The 22,599-nt window shown below is 38.0% G+C and overlaps 1 protein-coding gene across 1 annotated transcript in view; it reads right to left on the bottom strand.

Annotated features, from left to right (window-relative positions):
- Positions 1 to 22,599, bottom strand: part of Ano3 (anoctamin 3) — a 306,732-nt gene that overhangs the window by 24,537 nt on the left and 259,596 nt on the right. The window contains exons 16-19 of the mRNA XM_038330758.1: positions 9,406 to 9,488; positions 8,871 to 9,011; positions 7,869 to 8,033; positions 1,764 to 1,800 (exon numbers count right to left, since the gene is read on the bottom strand). Of these exons, the coding sequence (XP_038186686.1) occupies positions 1,764 to 1,800; positions 7,869 to 8,033; positions 8,871 to 9,011; positions 9,406 to 9,488 (426 nt within the window). The remainder of the gene's footprint in view (positions 1 to 1,763; positions 1,801 to 7,868; positions 8,034 to 8,870; positions 9,012 to 9,405; positions 9,489 to 22,599) is intronic.

Genomic DNA, 22,599 nt, shown 5'->3' with positions numbered 1-22,599 from the left:
ATTCAATCTGCAGATTGCTTTTGGTTAAGATTGCTATTTTTACTATGTTAATTCTACCTACCTAAGAACATGGGAGACCTTTCCATTTTCTGGTGTATTTTTAAATTTCTTTCTTCAAAAATTTAAAGTTCTTATCAAACAGGTCTTCTACTTCTTTGGTATTGGAGAAGGGAGAGAGCCTCTTGGTTCCCGGCTGCCCAGCTAGCTTAGACCCGAAATAATCACACAGAAACTGTATTAATTAAATCACTGCTTGGCCCATTAGCTCTAGTTTCTTATTGGCTAACTCTTACATTAATTTAACTCATTTCTATTAATCTGCATGTTGCCACGAGGTTGTGGCCTATTAGCAAAGTTTCAGCATGTCTATCTCTGGCAGCGGCTCCATGGCGTCCCCCTGACTCCATCCTTCTTTCTCCCAACATTCAGCCTAGCTTTCCCTGCCTACCTAAATTCTGCCTTGCTAAGGTCTTTATTCATTAATGGTATTCACAGCACAAAGAGGACAATCCCATATCACTTTGCTTAGAGTTACTCTGAGATATTTTATGTTATTTGTGGCTATTGTGAAGGGTGATGTTTCTCTTATTTTTTTCTCATCCCATTTCTCATCTGTACAAAGGAGGGCTACTGAATTTTTGAGTTTATCTTGTATCCTGCTACATTACTGAAGGTGTTTATGAGTTACAGAAGTTCCTTGGTTGAATTTTTGGGGTCAATTTTGAAAACTATCATATCATCATCAGCAAATGAGAATTTGATTTCTTCTTGATAAAAGATTGTTTTTTTAAAAAAATAAATTTAATAAAAGAGAAATTAAACAGTATTATTCAAGAGGAAGTAGACTTTATAGAGGCTAACCACTATCTGTTTTTCTGCAGGGATTATGGGTCAAAACATATATATATATATATATATATATATATATATATATATCACAGTATTACTAAATGACATTCTTAGAAAATATTATCCTTACCAGGTTGTGGTGGTGCATACCTGTAATCCCTGAACTCAGGAAGCAGAAGCAGGCAGATCTTTAAATTGCAAGCCAGCTTAGGCTCCAGAGCAAGTTAAAGGAAACAATGCTACACAGAGAAACATTGTCTTAACCAACCCCCTCCCACACACAAATAAACACACACACACACACACACACAAACACACACACACATACACAGAGAGAGAGAGAGAGAGAGAGAGAGAGAGAGAGAGAGAGAGAGAGAGAGAGAGAGAGAGAGAGAGAGAGAGAGAGAGATTCTCATTTTAGGCAACGACTTTAAGGTGTTAAAAAGCAAGGCTATTGATCACAACTTTGTAACTAACTTAGAATAATTTGCAGAAAACAGATTTCCACCCATGTGTTCTCACTCCAGAGCCTGCACTCTGCTTGATGGAAGGAATGACTGAATCAGTTCCTTGAAGTTTTCCTCTGATCTCTACACATAGGCCACAGCATGTGTATGACATCCCTCCTCCACACGCATCACATGAAGGTGGGCAAAGAACTGAGAAATCTGGGAAAAAGTTTCCCAAGTAAAGATAAGTAAGTTTTTTAGCTTTTTGCTGGATAGTGTCAGATGACTTACTTTGCAACCTTGTGTTGTCTAATGTAGATCAACTTATAGACCCACCTCTCTTTGGTGATTTGCAAATCCTTGCATAACTGAAGACATAAAAATGGTAAAATACACAAAATATCTAAAGACTAATATTCACAGTGTTATTTATGTACTTCAAGTAAAATAAGGGAACAAACTTACCTAAGTTAGTGAGGAGGTATGCAATTTTTTCATAGGCCTGCAAAGGAGTATGCAGATAAATATTATTCTATTTTATATGGTGCTGGAATTTGCATTCTTCAAAGAAGTGTCTAAAGAGTATCTACAAAAAGGTACGTTTTTAGCAAAGTAGAAATATTTATTAACACAGTATGTAGTGTTCTATATGTGTATACATACAAAGTATCTGAACTAGGAATGAGTAAGCACATATTATTCTCATTGTACCTTGCCCTTTTCCATGCCCCACATTAGACCATGCCCTTTCCATGCGTTCATTATAAAGTCAGGTGACAGAAACAGATCCTCTGAGAATTTTTAACAGGATAGATTTTATCAGCTTACAAATCACATTTGACCTGCTACTGTTTCTCAATACTGAATGTCCTCATGCAGATTGAGAACCAATTCTGTAGAAATAGTTGCTGTTTACAGTATTTTACCTCTGCCAGTACTTTCCATATATTATTGATACAACAACAATTTTTCTCAAGTAAGCATAATAACCTCATCTTACAGAACAGAAGACTAATATTGAGAATATGGCACATGGCCTGATAGAATAAAATACTAAGTAAGAAGTACAGTAAAAGCAAGTAAGAATGTTCTTTTATGAGCATATTTCACCAGATATGCATTGTCTTAGTTCTTGACACATAGAACCCATCTATAAATCCTATGATGAAATATCTTTAGCTGGATGCCCAAAGAGATGGCAATAACATTTGGAGGATAGTTATAAATTGTTGTTAGAAAGTTACCCAGGGTAATTAAGAGCTTGAATAGTCTAAACCCAAATGATAGAGCTAATTGGTACCACTGTATGCTACACTCCACAATCAGTCCACAAAATGAGTTGCTAAATCCAATTACAAAGGCAGGAAGAACCTATGACTTAGTCACATTCAAATTTATGGTATTCGTCAGTAATTGTGTTGACAGAATAGGTTGTGTTTGCATGAATTTGACTATGTGATATGAAATGGCTGTATAACTGGGGTAAGAAGAAAATAAGTAGGGTCACAAACAACCATTCTGGCTCTAACCCCTAAACAGTGCACAGGATACCACATTGGACAGCTTCTAAATGTACCAATGTTACATACAGTAAGCAGAATTTCTCTTTCTCATATACAGTTATTTTATTAAATGCTCATCAGTAATTTCTAATATGTTAGGTAGTGCTTGGAAGAAGTAAATAATTGATAACAATGCAAACATAGTCTATATTTTCAGGGAAATTAATTTCCAGTCGGAAGGCACAAATGACCAACATATATGTTAAAAGATAAAGTCAGGGGGTGGTAATCCAGCCTTGGGGAGACAGAGGCAGGCAGATGTCTGAGAGCTTAAAACCAGCTTGGTCTATAGAGTGAGTTACACGCCAGTCAGGGCTATGCTGTTTAAAAAAAATATTATTTTATATTAGAAAAGCCTCTTGAGGAACTTGATGCTTCCTTCAGAAGCAAGAGAGAGAGAGCATCAAGCAGAAATGTGGACTGAGGATATACCTTGGTAAAATGAACAAGAACGCAAAGCTCCTGAAACTGATAGTCTCATCATTATGGGCACAGACTTAGGACAGTAATGGCAAAAATAGCAGTGCAAACTAGCAATTGGTAGACCAGAGTAGTCCTGGAGGGAAACAGGCTGCTAGCACATTTTTTTTTTTTTTTTGCCATTTTAGAATTCATTCTGAGCTTAGAAGGAATCAGGTTACAGCAACTTTTGCTGGTGCATTACATAAAAATAAACTGAGAGGAAAAGAGCAGCACATAAAGGAAGTGCATATCAGGGAGTTTTGCACTTGCTTTAGTGCGTGTTGTCTCTGCATCAGAGCATGAGTGCCTAGCTTCCAGTGTGGAATTCAAAATAGACTTGAAGATTCTACAAGACTGTTCTTTTAGTATCTACAACTTCTCGATTCTAAGAAACCACTATCATGGACATGGAAAAAAATCAAACAAGCATATTTATTTTTTAAAAAGTCAAGTCTTGGGGCTGGAGAGATGGCTCAGAGGTTAAGAGCATTGCCTGCTCTTCCAAAGGTCCTGAGTTCAATTCCCAGCAACCACATGGTGGCTCACAACCATCTGTAATGAGGTCTGGTGCCCTCTTCTGGCCTGCAGACATACATACAGACAGAATATTGTATACATAATAAATAAATATTTTTTAAAAAGTCAAGTCTTTTACTAAATGTCATTTGACATGAATTACTCTCCAAGTTAAGAGGTGTGGCCTAAATCTTTGACCCACTCTATTTTATAACAATCTATTTGACGTAACTGATGAAGAGATTCCTACCCATTAAGGAAAAACAAATGTATACTCAGGGTTTTCTGTTGCAGTGACTGGATCCTTGAAAGAAACACAGGAATATATGATCTGGTCTCTACAGTCAGAAGTCTAAGATGGAGAGGACTGCAGAAGTAATGTGGATGATTCACATTAGCTAAAATATTATAACCCCCTGTCCCGGTATTATATACCCTGTGTACTAAACACATGGTATGATCACAGAAGTAACTCATAGGAGGCCATTCTTTGACTGACTTTGTCGCAAAGGCTCAGGTGACTTACTCCTGAAAGTTTCAAGCACAAGAGTCCATCTGCTCAGATCTTCTTCCTTCCCTCCCATCTCCCTCCCTTGCTCCTCCATTTCTTCTTTTTTCCCTTTTCTTTTTGTGTTTTTGCCTAAGAACTACTCTTTAATTACAATGCCAAGCAACTGTTGTTTTACTATAATACAACAAAATCAGTTAGGTAAGGACTAACTGTCAAGTAGCAAGAGTATATATTTTTGGAACAATTTCACACTTTTCTTCACAATACTTTTGGGCATGTTTCCAGATGTGATAGGAGCTATGGTATTGACAGCAATATGAATAGAGTAGTAAGTCAGGAAAGGGGTGAGCCTAGGAAGCACGCATTTCTTCAAGTTCTACCCTTCCAGATTTTAAGATATATATTTGAAAAGTGGATGTTAAAATAAGAAATTGAAGCTTTAATTATGTTTGGATTACTTGTGATTTAACTTTTGAAGATGCAGTTTCTCATATTGGCTATGTATCAGTACTAATTTTTGTTTCACAAATTAGTTATTTTAGGGACTGACTAAAACAAAGAATTTTTGAATGTTTGTTTAAAATGCAGTTTTTTAACTCCACAAAGAAGATTCTGCAGGCTATTTGATGCATAGTTTGGGACAAACTTCTAAAATTATTTTCATGGTTAGTATAATGGAATTATGTTTAAATTTTGATTACAGTAGAACATTTTTTTTCTTCTCAGTTAAAAATTTATTTAGAGATGCCATGATATACTTCTTCTAAAATGTGCATGTGTCAGAAGACACACAGCCTTTGGTTTAGTTTAAACTAAAATATATGCTGCAAACTTGAAAGAAAATGAGAATACAATGTTAGAAACAAAATTAGCTTGTTCACATAGTAGGCAGGATATTAGAATATTTGGAAAGTAAAATCCAAGCAATTTGCTCAAAGGATATATTTTAAACACAGTTCCAGCATTAAAAAGAGACCTGGAAATCTAGATTAAAATATACCAACAAACAACAAAAGGAAGAAGAAACTGTGGCCTCAGCTAAGTGAACTCAACATTTTAACGGTGGGAAAGAAGTATTAAAACAAGCAACAAAATGGTATTCACAAAGATACTGCTTAATTCCTCTAGAGATTCCCGTGGATGGGAACAACAAGCAGTTCAAGGACCTCATGACAAGAATAAAAACAAAGAGATAATTCTATTCTACATATGGGCCCAGAGAAAGCTGTACGGAGGAAGTGATCCTTAACTGTTATTTTCAGTGATGAAGAGATATTCTCCAAGGATACAAAAAGAAAAAAAAAAGAACATTTCAGACAGAGAAAGCTCTGTGAACCAAGAAACTGGGGGTGTGAATTAGCAAAGTGCTGGACCAGAGAAAGCGGCTCTTCATGTTGGAATGCTGACATGACAGGGAAGGAGGAAGGGAGGGAGGGGGGAAGAGACAGAGGAAGGAGAGGCTTTAGATAAAAGAAAGAAAAAACTGGTTTCATTAAAGCAGGGTCTCATTTACTAAGCTAAAAGAGTGATAATTTACATTGGATTCAGAAACAAAGTTCACAAGTAATCAGACAGGATCAAAAAGGAAAGAATGTTCCAGAACAGCACACAGTTTGTCGATACCCTAAATTCCCTAAAGAGCCTTGAAGTCTCCCTATTTAAAGACAAACACTTGGTGGTTTAAAATATTTTCCCATGCCTACATTTCATAGCTTAGTGCATCCAGATTAGAGCTGAAAGCACATTAGACTAGCAGAATAACTTTACTTAGGCTTAGTCCTTCATAAGCACATTTTAAAGCTGCGTGTTGAATTTGACCTGAAAATAACAAAAGGTAGCCTTTGGATAGTCAGATGAACGTTTTTATAAAATAATATTTGACAATTTAGTGTGTCATTTTTTTGTATTAAGCTTTTAAACTAATCCTGTATATTCAGGTGAATTGGAAAGAAGGCCTAAAGCACCTAACATTGGCAGACATATTTTAAAATCAGATTAATTGCTATCTCTGTGAATATATTATACATTAATTTTCAGAATTAGAAATTATTTAGTATTGAGTTTTTTTAATATTTATTGAACACTGTATGGTTTAGTAACAGACATGATTTTATGGACTGTTTGGGGATAGTATATATAAATAACATTCTCTTCTGTAGATAAAACTGAAATGGAATAACAGAATTTATTTTAAAAGTGATAGCTTTTATCTGGAAGCAAAATCTGCTCATTTCTCACAGTGGCTATTCATTTTTCTCCCAAAGTCTTTTCTTGCCAGTCCTTCATGGTAAAATTTGTCATATCAATGTCAGGGACAATTGAATATGTGTAAATCCCCTAATATAATATCATGATTTGTGTATTTCTAATCTATTTATGAAAATTCCCTCTAAGATATACTTGAAATAACACTCTGTGTGTGTGTGTGTGTGAGAGAGAGAGAGAGAGAGAGAGAGAAAGAGAGAGAGAGAGAGAGAGAGAGACAGAGAGAGACAGAGAGAGACAGAGAAAGAGAAAGAGAGGGAGGGAGGGAGAGAGAGAGAGAGAGAGAGAGAGAGAGAGAGAGAGAGAGAGAGAGAGAGAGAGATTTGAGGCAATTTATTTAAGTTGTTTGAATCTCAGTTTCTTCATTAATATACTGGACATGGAATCTACTTTAGGGGATTGATCGAAGAATTAAATTCTCTTTAATTTGTCATTAGTATCTTATATGTTCAAAAACATTGCTTTTTATTGATAAAAGCTCTTAAAAACTAGACCAGGCATCATAAAGTTATTTTATAAAAAGGCATTCAATTATGAGTCAATACATACATGTGATTTTTGAAACAAACATGTTTCTTTTAGAAATTATTACATAGTAAGCTGAAAGAATGATCATGTAGAGCCAAAGACAGTAAATTCCTACATCCTAGAAAGATTGACCTCAGTGGGGTGGAAAGGGAATGAAGAGAAGATGAACATACAGCTACTTGGGAGGAAATACTGTGATCAATTAAACTGGGCTCTCAGATGACCAAGCTACAGCATCCTAGATGCTCCGCATGTTTATTATTATATAGTTGAAAAGGGAGGCAGGCTTGGCTGGTTCCAGCAGGAGCAATCTCTGTAGGAGATCAGTCTTTAGGTTGCAAACATCTTTGGTGGTCATCTTTGCACATACTATGGACATTTGCACTTGGACCTTGGGCATAGTAATGGGTAGGCTTTGCCATTTCTGATGGGTCTAAAGCACTGGGGTCTTTGATGCAGTCAGTCATGCTCATGTCAGCAACACATAGTCCTTTTGACTTAATTCACTTCCTACCATAACCAGCCACATTGAAAAGTCTCTCTCTCTCTCTCTCTCTCTCTCTCTCTCTCTCTCTCTCTCTCTCTCTCTCTCTTCACTCACACACACACACACACACATGCACACACACACACACACACACACACACACACATTTCAACACTAGGGAAGAATAATCTTTTCTCACTGTCTTTATGCCTATTGAAGAATAGTACCACAAATACTTACAAGATTCAGCAGCATGATGATTATGAAATTGATACAGACAGCAGCAGCAGATGTGGCAAACTGCCAGTGCTGTTTGATGAAGTTCCACTTGAATGATGCAAACTGTTCCATGACAACCAGGCGGTACACTACAACTGCAAACACCGCTGTGATGACCAAGGAGATCTGCAGAGAGGACAAGCAGGGAGCAGAGAGGACATGTTGTCTTTTGTGTTACTAAAAAAATGACAAGCAAAACACAAATTAATACTCCAAATGTTGAAGGTTTCCCTCTTTCTGGGAAAAATCCATAAATTATGTTGTCCCCTTTAAGAAAGGATGTTAAACTAGAGTTAGACAACAATGTAAGCTTTAAACTTAAACATACAAATGCCATGAGGCAACATATTTTTAATTAGTTGGATTTAAGCATCACATTTTTAAGTACACTTCAAAATATCATGTTTCTTGTGCTAAGTACAAACGTTATCTGTAACATTAAATGAATAAATAGCAACTCATTGCTACTGTATGTAGCCAGAATGTGTAAAGCCTCATTTCCATCCCCAGCAACCAAAGACTATATGTAATGAAATAAATAAATTAGGGAATAAACGGAACCAAAACAGAAACAAGAAATAGTTAAGCTGTTTTAGTACAGAAAACAGTTATCACACTAAAGTGGAAATTCTGTAAAAGTTCCTCTTTCAGATAGATGGCTTAGTTTTACGCAGATATTTTGCTTGTAGAGGTCAACTCTCAGAATTTCTGTCTTATGGTAACTGCTTTTCTAGTAAGTGTTTTATTCAAAGAGATGCTGAGATACTGTAAGGAAATGTCACAAGGCTGGCAGTGCTTTCCAGTTATATGTGGTATGTGTGTGTGTGTGTGTGTGTGAGAGAGAGAGAGGGGGGGGGGTAATTTTATTTTTCAGTCTTAGGAGTACAAAATGAGTTGGTATATTGGATTATCCTTCTAAACCTGGAGTCCCACAACATTTTTATACAGATGTCTATATTTTACCATGAAGAAGATTCCTGAGACAGACACAAGAAGGCGTGTGACTTTGTCGGATGAAGGCTGATGAGGCTCGGGTTTCCCTGTGATGGGGTTTATCACCTCCATCCTGTAATATTTTGCTTCAAACTGGGGGCGAAGTGTTTCCTATGGGAGAAACTGAGGTTACCTAAATAGCAATTCCACAAATTAAAAAAGAAAAACTTCCAGCAATGAACACAACTCTAACACTTAGCCTGCTTTCATATTGCTTGCTCAAAGATACATACTTTTTAAAAGATAATGCCACTTACATTGCACATAAATCTCTTGGTGTATTTTAACTAACACAATTTTCTATGGATCCACTCTAAGAAAACATTATAGGAATAGTTTCAACAACATCTGCTTCTCCCTTGACCCCTGCCACTTTCATGAAGTGAGGAATCTCATCAGTGTGATGCAATGATGGACTCTGTTCCTGGTCTGTGCATTGAGGAGTCCTGATCTTTATGTGATTCCTTAGATTCCTTAACTTCCGCTTTCCTGATACCTTTCTTACCTCTTCTTCTTCCCATTCAATAAGGTCCCAAGCATAAGTCAGTATACTTCTTCTTCTTTTCCAGAACTCAAGAAAGACTGTGGCTACAAAATATAATAATAATAACAACAAAAATAATAACAACATAATAATAATTATCCACCTTAAACACGTCACATTGCTTTTCTTCAGACTGGTATATTTGGTCATAATTAAATTGTTTAATGTGATTAAGTGTTATTAAATAAATGTTGTAATTTTATTTATATTATCTTCCTTTCTGGTCTTTATATAATATGTCTGTATGCATGCCTAAAAGGAGGCAGACTTTAACACTGATGATGTTTTTGTTAGCATGGTATGTCAAAATGATGCTGGGAGAGAAAGTCAAGATTAGAGAAATAAATGATGCTGTCCTTTTCATGCTTATTCAACATTACCTCAAATCTTTAAACTTTCATCTACTAATGATAGTCAAAACCTGATACTAGTCATCCAAGACCAGAGAGAATAGTAGGAGATAGAGATAAACTACAAGCTCATCTTAGTGGAAAGATGAGAAAAGAGATCAGATAAGATTCTCTGATACATATGTGGCTATATTCAAGCTGAAAGAGACTCGATGGATAAAGTTAAGAAATGCCTAAATTATTATGTGACGTTTCTGCATAAAAATATGAGAGAGAATGTGGCTGTACTCTACACCTTTAAGGATTTTGTGGCTCTAGCTAAGAGCTCAACTGTACAGTCCCAAATATTTACGAACTACAAGAATCCATCTATTTTCTGCTCTTGAATTTTGGCCTAGGCACTATAACCTTGGAAATCATCATATAGCAGAAGAAGATGCTGGTCTTCACAAATACAACTCTGAGAATTATAATAAGGAAGTATTACAGTGCAATTAGCAAAATACAATTTTAAGAAAAAATTTGAAGCAAAGTGAGGTCTTTCAATGTGATTTCATTCTATTCTTAACTTCACTGTCAAAGAATGGAACGGGGAGATTTTGAGTTATTTATTATGACTTATTTTTATAATTAAAAGTCAGAATATATATTAGTTATTAAATACTATGTTCAGTTACATTACCTTACATTTTAATCTCATTTTAAGATTTATAAAATTCTTTTTTATTCATTTTCATGTATAATTAATTTTATATAGGAAATAATTAATAGTCTCCTAAAATTTTCAAGAAGATAATGAAAGTTATGATTACTTGGATTTGAAAACAGAGGCAATACATGCCTGTGTCTGCAATCATAGAACATAATGGTGGAAGAGCCAGGGCTGACACTCTTCGCTGAGCAAGCCTGGCTGGTGCCTCAGGTTTCCTCTGCCATTCCTGGACCTATCATAAACGCTATGTGCTGATTTCTTGCAAAATCTTTAAAGATTAGAAATGGCAAAAGGAGGTAGAATCACCAGACTCCATTGATTAAAAGACAATCGAGATCCTCCCAGGACAGGTTAGCTTTAAAAATAACAGACTATAAACATTGTTACCAACTAACTGAAGTATCTAAGAATTTTGAAGAAAGTTGGATGGAGAGAGAGAGAGAGAGAGAGAGAGAGAGAGAGAGAGAGAGAGAGAGAGAGAGAGAGAGAGAGAGAGAGGAGAGAGAGAACATAAAAGAGGCACAATTTATATTAAGCAATAATAATATGCCATGACTTCTAGCCAAGAACACTTCACATTTTTTTTTTTTTTTTGGTTTTTCGAGACAGGGTTTCCCTGTAGTTTCTAGAGCCTGTCCTGGAACTAGCTCTTGTAGACCAGGCTGGCCTCGAACACATTTTTAATATGAATAAAAACACAGAATGTTCAATCACATTTTATTTAGCACTAGCTTCAGTCAAGGCTTATCGCTGAACTGTGTGAAATTGCCTCATAACATCCCTTACTAGCATTTACTTGAACAAGACACAACCAACAGAAAATCTAAATAAAATATATGTGATCTTGAATGTTAGAAGGTTCAAAGTATAAGGTTCAGGAACAGATACTGAATCCAGACAAGATGACATTCTCATTGAACTCAATATTGAATTAAGCTGTGTGTTAAAAGTCCATTCTCACCGAGATACATTCACTTCATGCATGGCTTATTTATTTGAGCTCTTGAGGGAATCCACATTCTCACTTTTAAACTTAACTTGAAAGAAAGCTTCCAGAATAATTTAGTGTGCCAGACACGGAGCAAGGATGAAATTTATTACTTATAAATACCTATTAAACTTATTAATAAAAAAATATATATAACTTCAAAAATTTTAACAGTCATTGCTTCTGGTGATCACACAAAGTGATGGATGTAGTGTATTCTTACTTTAATGAATGTGGTGTTTATTCAGGGTCATACATATTTCAAAAATAGTAATACTGTACTTGATTTATGGGGTTTTGATGTATGTAAATTATACCTTGAAGGACAGTTTCAGGTCTGGGTATAGTGAAGCACACTTTAGTCCCAGGACTAGGAGGCAGAGACAGGCATAGCTCTGTGAGTTCTAGGCCAGTCTTTTCTACACAGTGAGTTCTAGGTTAGTCAGGATTACATACTGAGAATCTGTCTCAAAAATAAACAACAGTTTAAAAACACTTTTGTTTTCTTTATTTTGAGGGTATTGATTTTTTGTGATGGGCAGAGAACTCCTCTATCATTAATCTATAGGATCAAACAGAAGTAAGTCAATATTTTTTTTTCTTTTGAGACAGTTTCTTTCTATATATGTCAGGCTAGCATAGAGCTTTCTATGTTGCTCAGACTAGTCTCGAAACACTGAATATCCTACCTCAGTCTTCAGAGTGCTGATATTAGAGACAAGAATTAACATGTACAGACAAAACTAATTAAAAAAAGACAAAGAGAGTTAAATATATTACTTGGCTAGATCCTCATAACAACAGTGTAGTCTTCCCCAGGTCTGCATTTTATGATGCCACAGTAATTTTAATTCCTATGCTTAGCAGTAGGGAGTTTAGCTTGCATGACCATATTGCATTACATAATCAGTTTTAAGTTGTCTATCAGCACAAATCATAAATAAACACAGGGATTGGAAATGAACTGACATGTAGGCTGAGCAAAAACAAACCAACAAAATCCTGAACAGTTCCCTGGTATAACTTTCTTATAGATAACTGCAAGGAAACTATGATTTTGGATACTTCAGGGCAATTGCACATATGGGTTCATAGCAGGTGAGAAGAGCTACACAAGACCTCAGCCAACTCAGGCCAAGCAAAAGTCCAGCATGAAAAACAGAGGTGGGTTCCTGTAAGTATTAGAGAAAGCCCTGAGTGAGTGAAATACTGGATGAATGCGTATTTTGACATGAGCAAGGTCCAGTCAAGGACTCTGAGACCAATTGGTCCATAGTAAATTGGCAAAGACATTACCCATATAGGCCAAAAAAGCTTTCCTCGGGAATCTGAGTGTGAAGCTTTATGAGAGATTGGTCAGTGTGTGCAAAGACTAACAATTACAGCTTCCTCCTTCTGGGTGTTAAAGCCGGAGACTACTAACCTACAGAGACCTCCTGCTGACACTAATCCTTCCGTATGCACTGTACCTAATAAGCATGACTTCTAAGTTGTGCTGGTCATGATTAGAGACCACTCCCCGGATGGTGCCAGCTTCTTTGCACATGTGTCTCTGTATATATCTTTTCCTTGTTCTTTGGCTGGCCCTAGCCAGTGTTTTAGGACTCAAGCCTAGAGGGACATGACAGGGACCCACCCTTAACTTAAAATCTATTGACCATTGAGAGCTTCTAGGAGAATGAAAGTCAGTTTTTTGACTGTCCCTGATACGTCAAACATCCTCCAGTGGAAGGCTCCACATCAAAGTCTATAAGGGCAGCACAAACTGGATTTGATAGGATAAAAACAGACACAAAGTTGAGTGGATACAAATGGGTGGTGGATCTGGGTGGAGTTCAAGAAGGGTGTAACTAAAACTAAAACACATGGCACAAAATTCACAAAGTCCTAAGTAATATTTTTTTTAATTAAAAAGAAGATGATTTTGGAGAGACCAGCCTATTTTCCTTTTATTGAGTTGCCTTGTTTACCTTAGATGTGAGGACTTTTATCTTGTCTTGTTATGTCATGTTTGGTTTTTGTCTCCTGGAAGTTTTGCTTTTTTCTGAAAGGAAGTGGAGGTGGATCTGGGGAAGAGGGGAGGGAACCATTTTCAATAAAAATAAATAAGTAAAATAAATGTTATGGTTTGCTCTTAATAAATGAAGATATTTGCCAGGCGATGGTCATATACGCCTTTAATCCCAGAATTTAGGAGGCAGAGGCAGGCAAACCTCTGTGATTTCGATGCCAGCCTGGTCTATAGGAGCTGGTTCCAGGACAGAAACCAAAACTACACAGAGAAACCCTGTCTCAAAAAGAAAAGAAAAAAAGAAGAAAAAGAAGAAGAAGAAGAAGAAGAAGAAGAAGAAGAAGAAGAAGAAGAAGAAGAAGAAGAAGAAGAAGAAGAAGAAGAAGAAGGAAGAAGAAGAAGAAGAAAGAAGAAGAGGAAGAAGGCTTGACCTACTGTCTTACTAATTTTAACTTGGGAAGCAGAGGCAGGCAGATCAAGGCCAGCCTGGTCTGTGGAGCAAGTTCCAGGACAGGATCCAAAGCTACACAGAGAAACCCTGCCAAAAGAGAGAGAGAGAGAGAGAGAGAGAGAGAGAGAGAGAGAGAGAGAGAGAGAGAGAGAGAGAGAGAGAGAGAGAGAGAGAAAGAAAAAAGAAAAAGGATTATTTACCATTCCAACACATCTGTCTGCCAGTCTCCATATGTAACCATGGTTAATGTAACCCTGGTTAGCCTAGAACTTGGGCTTAGACCTGAGATTGTTGATATGTATAATCACATCCTGAGTGAATTTCATTCTCAACAGAAGAACTAGAATTCAAAGAGGGTTGAACTGGCATCTAGTTCAGCACTGAGTACAAGGCTGTCATGGATCCAGGACTCTGAAGTGGCAAAGACATTTTAATCATCTCATGGTAATCAATAGAGGGAAGCTTGGCATGCACAGTTGACTTTGTGATCCTGCATGGTTGTCAGTCTCTGAAGCAAACAGTGGATGAAAGAACACAGGACCATTAATGACAAAATCCCAGACAGGGCACAGAAGACAGATAGGTGTGTGTGGACATTGAGAGACATAGAAATTGGAATTGGACAGATTTATCACGCTTAACATCTTACAGCATGGGAATGTTTTAATTCCCCAGCTATGCCTCATGCCAATTACTTTAATTATACTTTAACAGTTACAATATCATTACTTTAATAGATCTCTGGGAATAACCACATAACTTTAGTTGGTTTTTGTTTTTGTTTGTTTTGAGAAAGGGTCTCACTATGTAGCTCTGGCTGTCTTGAACCTCACTACACTAGGCTGGCCAGGATTACCTTTGTAGACCAGGCTGGTTTGAAATTAGAAATTAGACACTCAGAAATTAGTTTGCTTCTGCCTTTTGGGTGCTGGGATGAAAGACGCGTGCCACCACACCTGGCTACACATCGGTATTTTTTTAAAACTCCCAAAGTTTTTCAATATGTAGTGAAAAGCTGTACACTATCTGCTAGATGGACAGTTGTTCTGAAAAAAGTGAAACTGAACTCAGCGTCACACTTCTTGACGAGGTAGTTCCCAGCACTAAAGTTGTAGGCCAAACTGACATTAATATGACTAACATTTTGTTTCAGTTTGTAACTATACATAAAGCAATTAAAAAATCATGTAATGCAGCTGCGTGGTTGGTGGTGCACACCTTTGATCCCAGAGGCAGGAGGATCTCTGTGAGTTTGAGGACAGCCTGGTCTACAGAGTGAATTTCAGGATAGCCAGGACTGTTCCATCTGTCTCAAAAAACAAGCAAGCAAAAACCAAAACAACCCCCCCTCAAAACCACGTAATCCATACATCCCTTAATATGTCTAATGCTCAGTTTCACAATTATTAACAAAATCCTGCATGTCATCTATTATACATGATGTGTGCTACACAGCAGTAACAATTAGTGACTAGAATAGAAATTTGGGATTTTTAAAGTTGAAGCTACCTATGGGAGCTAGGCTACTTCTACCATGCTATGCATCCCTCAGTGTTACTGGGTAGAATTGAGAATTGGGATACTGATAGGTGAGAAGGCAAAGCTGAGAGCAAGTAGTGATCATTGGCATACTACTGTGAAATAACTGTCCTGGAGATTTGAGGAAACAGAAAGAATAGAAGAAATCAAATCACATGGGACGCACAGCAGGGAGACTGGAATACAACGACAAGACAGTGGCACAAAATGAACATGGTAACAGAAGATGTGGGTAAGTGGAGAAGGAAGGGGGGGCACTGAAACTTACTTGCTGAAAAATAAAAACACCTTAAAAGTGTATGAAATGAGGTCTTTGTTACTTTTTAAGAGAGGAAAGAAAGTCAATACAGGGGCAGATATGGTTCAGATTAGAAGTGGAATCGCACAGAAGCAGTTGCGTGTGTATATAAAGCAATTAAAAAATCATGTAATGCAGCTGCGTGGTTGGTGGTGCACACCTTTGATCCCAGAGGCAGGAGGATCTCTGTGAGTTTGAGGACAGCCTGGTCTACAGAGTGAATTTCAGGATAGCCAGGACTGTTCCATCTGTCTCAAAAAACAAGCAAGCAAAAACCAAAACAACCCCCCCCTCAAAACCACGTAATCCATACATCCCTTAATATGTCTAATGCTCAGTTTCACAATTATTAACAAAATCCTGCATGTCATCTATTATACATGATGTGTGCTACACAGCAGTAACAATTAGTGACTAGAATAGAAATTTGGGATTTTTAAAGTTGAAGCTACCTATGGGAGCTAGGCTACTTCTACCATGCTATGCATCCCTCAGTGTTACTGGGTAGAATTGAGAATTGGGATACTGATAGGTGTATTGTCTATTATCTAAGACACAGTATCGTTATGAATATGTAGTGCTCACAGGACATGTATCACATATTAATGGTAATTGTCTGGAGAAGTAGATCACAGAGTGCAAGCTTGATCTGCAGAGTACAGACCTGTCTAGAGGAGCAAGTGAGATCACACTCAGACTGTTCATGGTCATCATAAATAAGGGACCAGGCGCAGAGTGCTCATGGTGCCTCATTTAAAAGGAATAGCTGAAGAGCAGAATCACAGGGTCACATCAAAAAGTTTAGGCGCTGCCCTGTTCTGTTTCAAGTATTTATTTATACAGAAGTCACAAAATCGAAGGATCACTGTGATTGAAACCTCCCCGGCCCTCTTTGTAAGGTCAAATGACCTGCAAAAGCATCAGGGATTACTGACTTCTTTCATTTGATTTTTTCCAATTCTTAAGAATTATTACTCCATTCCTGTGTGTGTGTGTGCTTGCGTTTGTACATAGGTATGTGATTGTTCAAACCTGCATGTATTTGTGCAGAAACCAGCAGAGGCTATTGGGTCATTCTCTGCCTTCTGCCTTATTTCTTTGAGTGTCTCTTTGAATTTGGGCCTAGGCTGGCAGCTATCAAACCCCAGCAATCCTCCTGTCTCTGTACCTCCCCTGACCTTACTCCACTACATAGCGCAAAGGGAAGGTTACAGGTTCATGTGTGACCAGGCCTAGCTTTTTAAATACCTGCTTGGATCTGGATCAGATCTAACATGTGTGCAGCACACATTTTTACCCCTAAGCTATTTCTCCAGCCCTCACCTTGTTCTGGTTTCCACACTAAATGGTCATTAAAGGTGTGTTAAAGTGCCTTTAGATTGAGGGTTGTGGCGGTCAGTCTTAGTCTTGTGTTGTTTACATTTTTCCGGGCTTTCACATTATGCTCCATGGAATTTCACTGGGATGGGAGGAAAAGTCATCATTATTACTGACCAGAGACACCCTCCTTTTTTATATGTTTTGGGGTATCAGGTATGAAATTTCATTTTATTTTGAAAAAAAAATACTTAAAACATTCTACAAACTACATTATTACTTTTCTAAAGGAATAGGAGTTTTGAAAGGGCAGAGAAAAAGGGTGAAGGCCCAATCCAAATGTTGCTAAATATGTCTGTACCTGGAGAACAAAATGGAATTTCAGGTATTGGGATAATTAAAGGAGATAAAGTTTGGAGCCTTCTTCAAGGAAGCCCATCTGAAGCTGGGTGATTTAGAGCAGCAGACTGCCAGTTTGGACCTCACCCAAGTGCAACTGACGACCTTCCTTTATTCCTAGGATTTATTTTTGGTAACACCCTCAAGCATAATGTGCTTTCCCCATACAGTATTGCAACACCACTACATACAAGGTAGAATTAGAGACCTTGTAGAGCAGGTTCTATACTTGGAAAAAAGGGACCATGAATATTGTATGTTTCAAATTCGCAGCCTGGGGTACATTCCTGTTTGTTTTTGAGCTAACATCTCATTGGAATGCAATAATGGCCTAGAGAAGGCTCCTGGTCTGAAAGCCCGCATGAAGAAGAATGTGTGTGAAGAGGAAGATCTGAAGGCCTGATTTCAGTGCCGCTTACCTCAGAGAAACATCCCTGGGACTAGTCTAGATTTGTTAGTCTTATTTCAAGCTCTCTCTCTAACTTCACATTCAGAGCCACCCCCCCCACTCCTATCATTTCTTCTCTAACATTAAGTAAGAGAGAAGATGGCAAAACAGTAAGTCTTGCTAAGTTCGAGATATATTCACAAGTTTCTGAAATTAACAACCGTTTTATTCCCCCACCCCAGAAAATCCACAGAGAAATACGAAGTTATACAATGTGGGGATACAGCCACGATGAGCTAAGTATGGGCAGGTCATGCAAAGGAAGTTCTTTACTTCCAACCATTATCACCTGCCAGAGTAAGACTTGGCCATAGATAAAATTAATAAGAGACTTGAGTGTCAGTAATTTACCCTGAGGCGATACCTGATTGCAGAAAGAACCACAAACTGAGATTACCTAGCACCACCCAAGAACAGACCATTCAAAGAAATCCCTAACATTCCAATCCCGGTAGATAGGATCACCTTCCAGCACACACTCACCAGGACACCCCTAGACAAATGTCAGCCAACCAGGGGTCCTGAACCTCAGAGACCCCTCAACCCCACCTTTACTACTATAAAAACCCAATTCTAGCTGAGCTTGGGGCTCTCTGGTTATTCCAACATGTTGGACATGCGGAGAGACCGAGTTTGCAAACTTGATTAAAATAAAGGCTCTTTGCTTTTACTTATGGGACTTGGTCTCCTTGTTGGCTTTTGCGGGAACTTTGTGGATTTGGGCATAACATACCTAACCACTCTCATGCTATGTATATGAAAACAGAACTGTAGCTGGGTAAGGTGACATTTCCCTGGAGATCCAGGAAGCAGGAGGCTGAAGGAAGAGTCACTTAAACTCATGGCTCAAGCAGATGAGATAGGGGAGGAGGAAGTAGGAAGGAGAGACGTTAAAAGGGCCTGGTGGAAGAATTCTCACTACAATCTTGACTAGTTTAGTCTCTTGGCTTTGATTCAGAAAGGTTTCTCAGGAAATTCGGGATCAACCTACTCCAGGACCCAGCAATTCCACTATTGGGAATCTACCCAAGAGATGCCCAATCATACAACAAAAGCATATGCTCATCTATGTTCATAGCAGCATTATTTGTAATAGCCAGATCCTGGAAACAACCTAGATGCCCTTCAGTGGAAGAATGGATGAAGAAACTGTGGAATATATACATGCTAGAATACTACTCAGCGGTAAAAAACAATGACATCTTGAATTTTGCAGGCAATGGATGGAAATAGAAAACACTATTCTGAGTGAGGTAACCCAGACCCATAAAGATGAACATGGGATGTACTCACTCATATTCGGTTTCTAGCCATAATTAAAGGACATCGAGCCTATAAATTTGGGATCCTTGAGAAGATAATAAGAAGGTGAACTCCCAAAAAAAGATATAGCAATCCTCCTGGATATTGGAAGTAGACACGATCGCCAGGCAAAATTGGGAACTTGAGGGTTGGGCGAGACTGGGCCAAGGGAAGATGGGGAGAGAAAAGTGTGAAGGGGAGAACGGGGGGAGCTCGGAGGAATGGGGTGCTTGGGATATAGGAAGGGTGGATATGGGAGCAGGGAAGCATATATCTTAATTTAAGGAGCTACCTGAGGGTTGTCAAGAGACTTGACCCTAGAGGGGTTCCCAGGTTTCCAGGGAGACGCCCCCAGTTAGTTCCTTGGGCAGCTCAGGAGAGGGAGCCTGAAAAGGCCAGTTCCTATAGCCATACTGATGAATTTCTTGTATATCACCATAGAACCTCCACCTGACGATAGATGAAGAAAATGACAGAGCCCCACATTGGAGCACCGGACTGAGCTCCCAAGGTCCTGATGAGGAGCAGAAGGAGAGAGAACATGAGAAAGAAAGTCAGGACCGTGAGGGAACCTCCAGCTGGCGACAGATGGGGAAGGTGACTGAGCCCCACATTGGAGCACTGGACTGAGCTCCCAAGGTCCTGATGAGGAGCAGAAGGAGCGAGAACATGAGGGAGAAAGTCAGGAACGAGAGGGGTGCGTTCACTCATGGAGACGGTGGGACAGAACTAATGGGAGATCACCAACTCCAGTTGGAATGGGACTGATGGATCATGCGACCAAACCCGTCTCTCTGAATGTGGCCAACAGCGGGGGCTGACTGAGAAGCAAAGGACAATGGCACTGGGCTCTGATTGTTCTTCATGGACGGGCTCTGTGGGAGCCTTCTCAGCTTGGTCGATCACCTTCCTGGACCTGGGGGGAGTTGGGAGGACCTTGGTCTTAGCATAGAGTGGGGAACCCTGATGGCTCCTTGGCCTTGAGAGGGAGGGAGGGGAGGTATGGGTGGAGGGGAGGGGAGGGAAGGGGGAGGAAGAGGGGAGGGAGGGGGGAGGAGGAGGGAAGGAGATGGAAATTTTTAAATATAAAAAAAAAAAAAAAGAAAGTCATCATGTAGAGGAGATGCCTGGAATAAAGACACCTAGGACTGAGCTTTGATTCCTACTTTCTTCCATGGTGGAATGAGAGAACCAACTCCAGCAAGTTGTCCTCTGTCTGATCTGCACATGCATGTCTTGGCATGGGTGCACACCCCCACACACCCACTCACACACACACTAAATAAATAAATTAATAAATATAACAAAAATAAAACTATAAAACTAAGAAATTATGTAATATAATTTGATTTTGGAACTTCTATATTAAATAAATATTATAGTACCACATATTCAAATTGGGATGGGTACTCACACCTCAGCTGCTTAAATATTATATGTGTCTATACAGATATAAACATGGCAGCTTTTTACCATTTATTCTATTTAACAGATTATTTTATTATTATTAAATTAACTTTATTATTAAGTATGTATGTGTGCATGTGTGTATGCATGTGTGTTGGTGTGTGTGTGTGTGTGTGTGTGTGTGTGTGTATGCAAGCATGAATGTGCATGAGCAGATACTTACAGAACCAAAAAGAGTGTTTGATACGCTGGATTTGGAGTTACAGGTAGGTGGAGCCACTGCATTTGTGTGCTGGGAATTGAGGGTCCCCCCAAAAGCAAGAAGAGCTCTTAACTGTGGAGCCATCTCTTAGCCTCTATGGTGCATTCTTATTAAATAAGTGTAATCTTGTTAAGTATGAGATTAACTTTCCTTATGTTCTTTTCTCAGTTTGCCTTTCATATATTTGATACAGTTTGTGGTTAATTCTGTTCAACATTTTTTTATTACAAATGTAATACCAAGCAGAAATAATTGGATCAAGTCTGTTGCTGAGATTTCCTTATACAGGGGTTTGTGCCAAACGAACTATACATGAAGAGAGGCACACATAGTCTTCACCATCCCATTAGCAGACATCAGCTACTGACAAGCCACTCAGGTATTTTTCTTAAGCAGTATATTTAAGACTTGTATCTTAATGATGCTCAGAGGAATGATCACAGTAGCTGTTAATTTATAAAAGAAAAAGAGACATGAAATAATCTTTCCATCTACACCTTTTGTTAATATCTGGAATAGCTTTGCCCCCCCCCCAAAAAAAAACTGCTCAAAAACTGAATTCTTAATTTTTGATTAGCAGATGTCAGCAATCTAAACATTATTAAATATTTATTTTTTTTTCTATTACATATTATAAGCTTTTGTCTTGGCCTGGATGTACTAACTTAATAAGAACATACCGAGAAACATAAAAAATGCCACAAATTATAAAAATTACTAACCCAATTTTTATAACAAACACAATAAATGTACCTTCTTGATCAAATTCTCATCTTTAGAATACTGGACAAAGAGGATGGATTAAGTTAGGAATCTCCTGGGCTTATATGATGTATGTAATTTTTTTTCTAAATGGGTAAATTAAAAAGAGTGAATTTCCATTTTGCAACTTAAAATGAGAATAATAAATATACTTCATAAGGCTTTCTGGCAAATTCAGCAGCTTGTCAGTGGTCTAATTCTGTTTAGTGAACTTGAAGGGTATACTAAATTTTAGTTACAGTTTGTTTAATAACTGCTGGTTGTTAAACCTAAAAAATTTTTAGCCAAAGAATTTGGTTTCCAATCCATAATTGTATTTTATGTTTTCTGCTTCTTGATTTAAAATTCAAGAACATCTAATTTTTCAAACAATAGTTGTTCTACTCATAGTTTACTGTGTCTAAAAGCATCATGTAGACATAGCTATAATCTTGACTTTCTTCAAGTAGGGGATGGCAAACTGGCCATGAGTATTTCTAAGAGCAGACAGTAGGAATATGGAGTCAGAATATACTTAGTTTGTGCTAAGTAAGGCACACATATGTGCTACACAGGCACTTTCATATGTTGCCCAATTATTTCAACCTGTTATTGCGTAGCAAAGGATTCTGAGGAATGTTGCTGGCAATCCTATGTTGATTCTCTTGGGAGCCATGTCAGGGCTTGTGTGGTGATCTGCATATCCTCCATGGGGTTTAGCACAGACAATGGAAGTTTTGAAATGCAGTGTTCTTTGAATTTATAACAATCTTAAAATTGCTCAGTACCTTCAGCATTATAAAGCTGAATACATTTTTGTTATCAGTAATCAAAATGACATTGACTTAGACATTCTGCAGGAAAAGGAAAGTATAATTCTATCTAGTATTCTCTTTTTTTTTTTTTGTTTTAATCCAATACCTAGATTTA

The sequence above is a fragment of the Arvicola amphibius genome, chromosome 5 (genome assembly GCF_903992535.2).
Source record: "Arvicola amphibius chromosome 5, mArvAmp1.2, whole genome shotgun sequence".
Lineage (NCBI taxonomy): Eukaryota > Metazoa > Chordata > Mammalia > Rodentia > Cricetidae > Arvicola > Arvicola amphibius.
The sequence above is the reverse complement of the archived record's forward strand: the minus strand, read 5'-3'. Positions and strand labels throughout refer to the sequence as shown.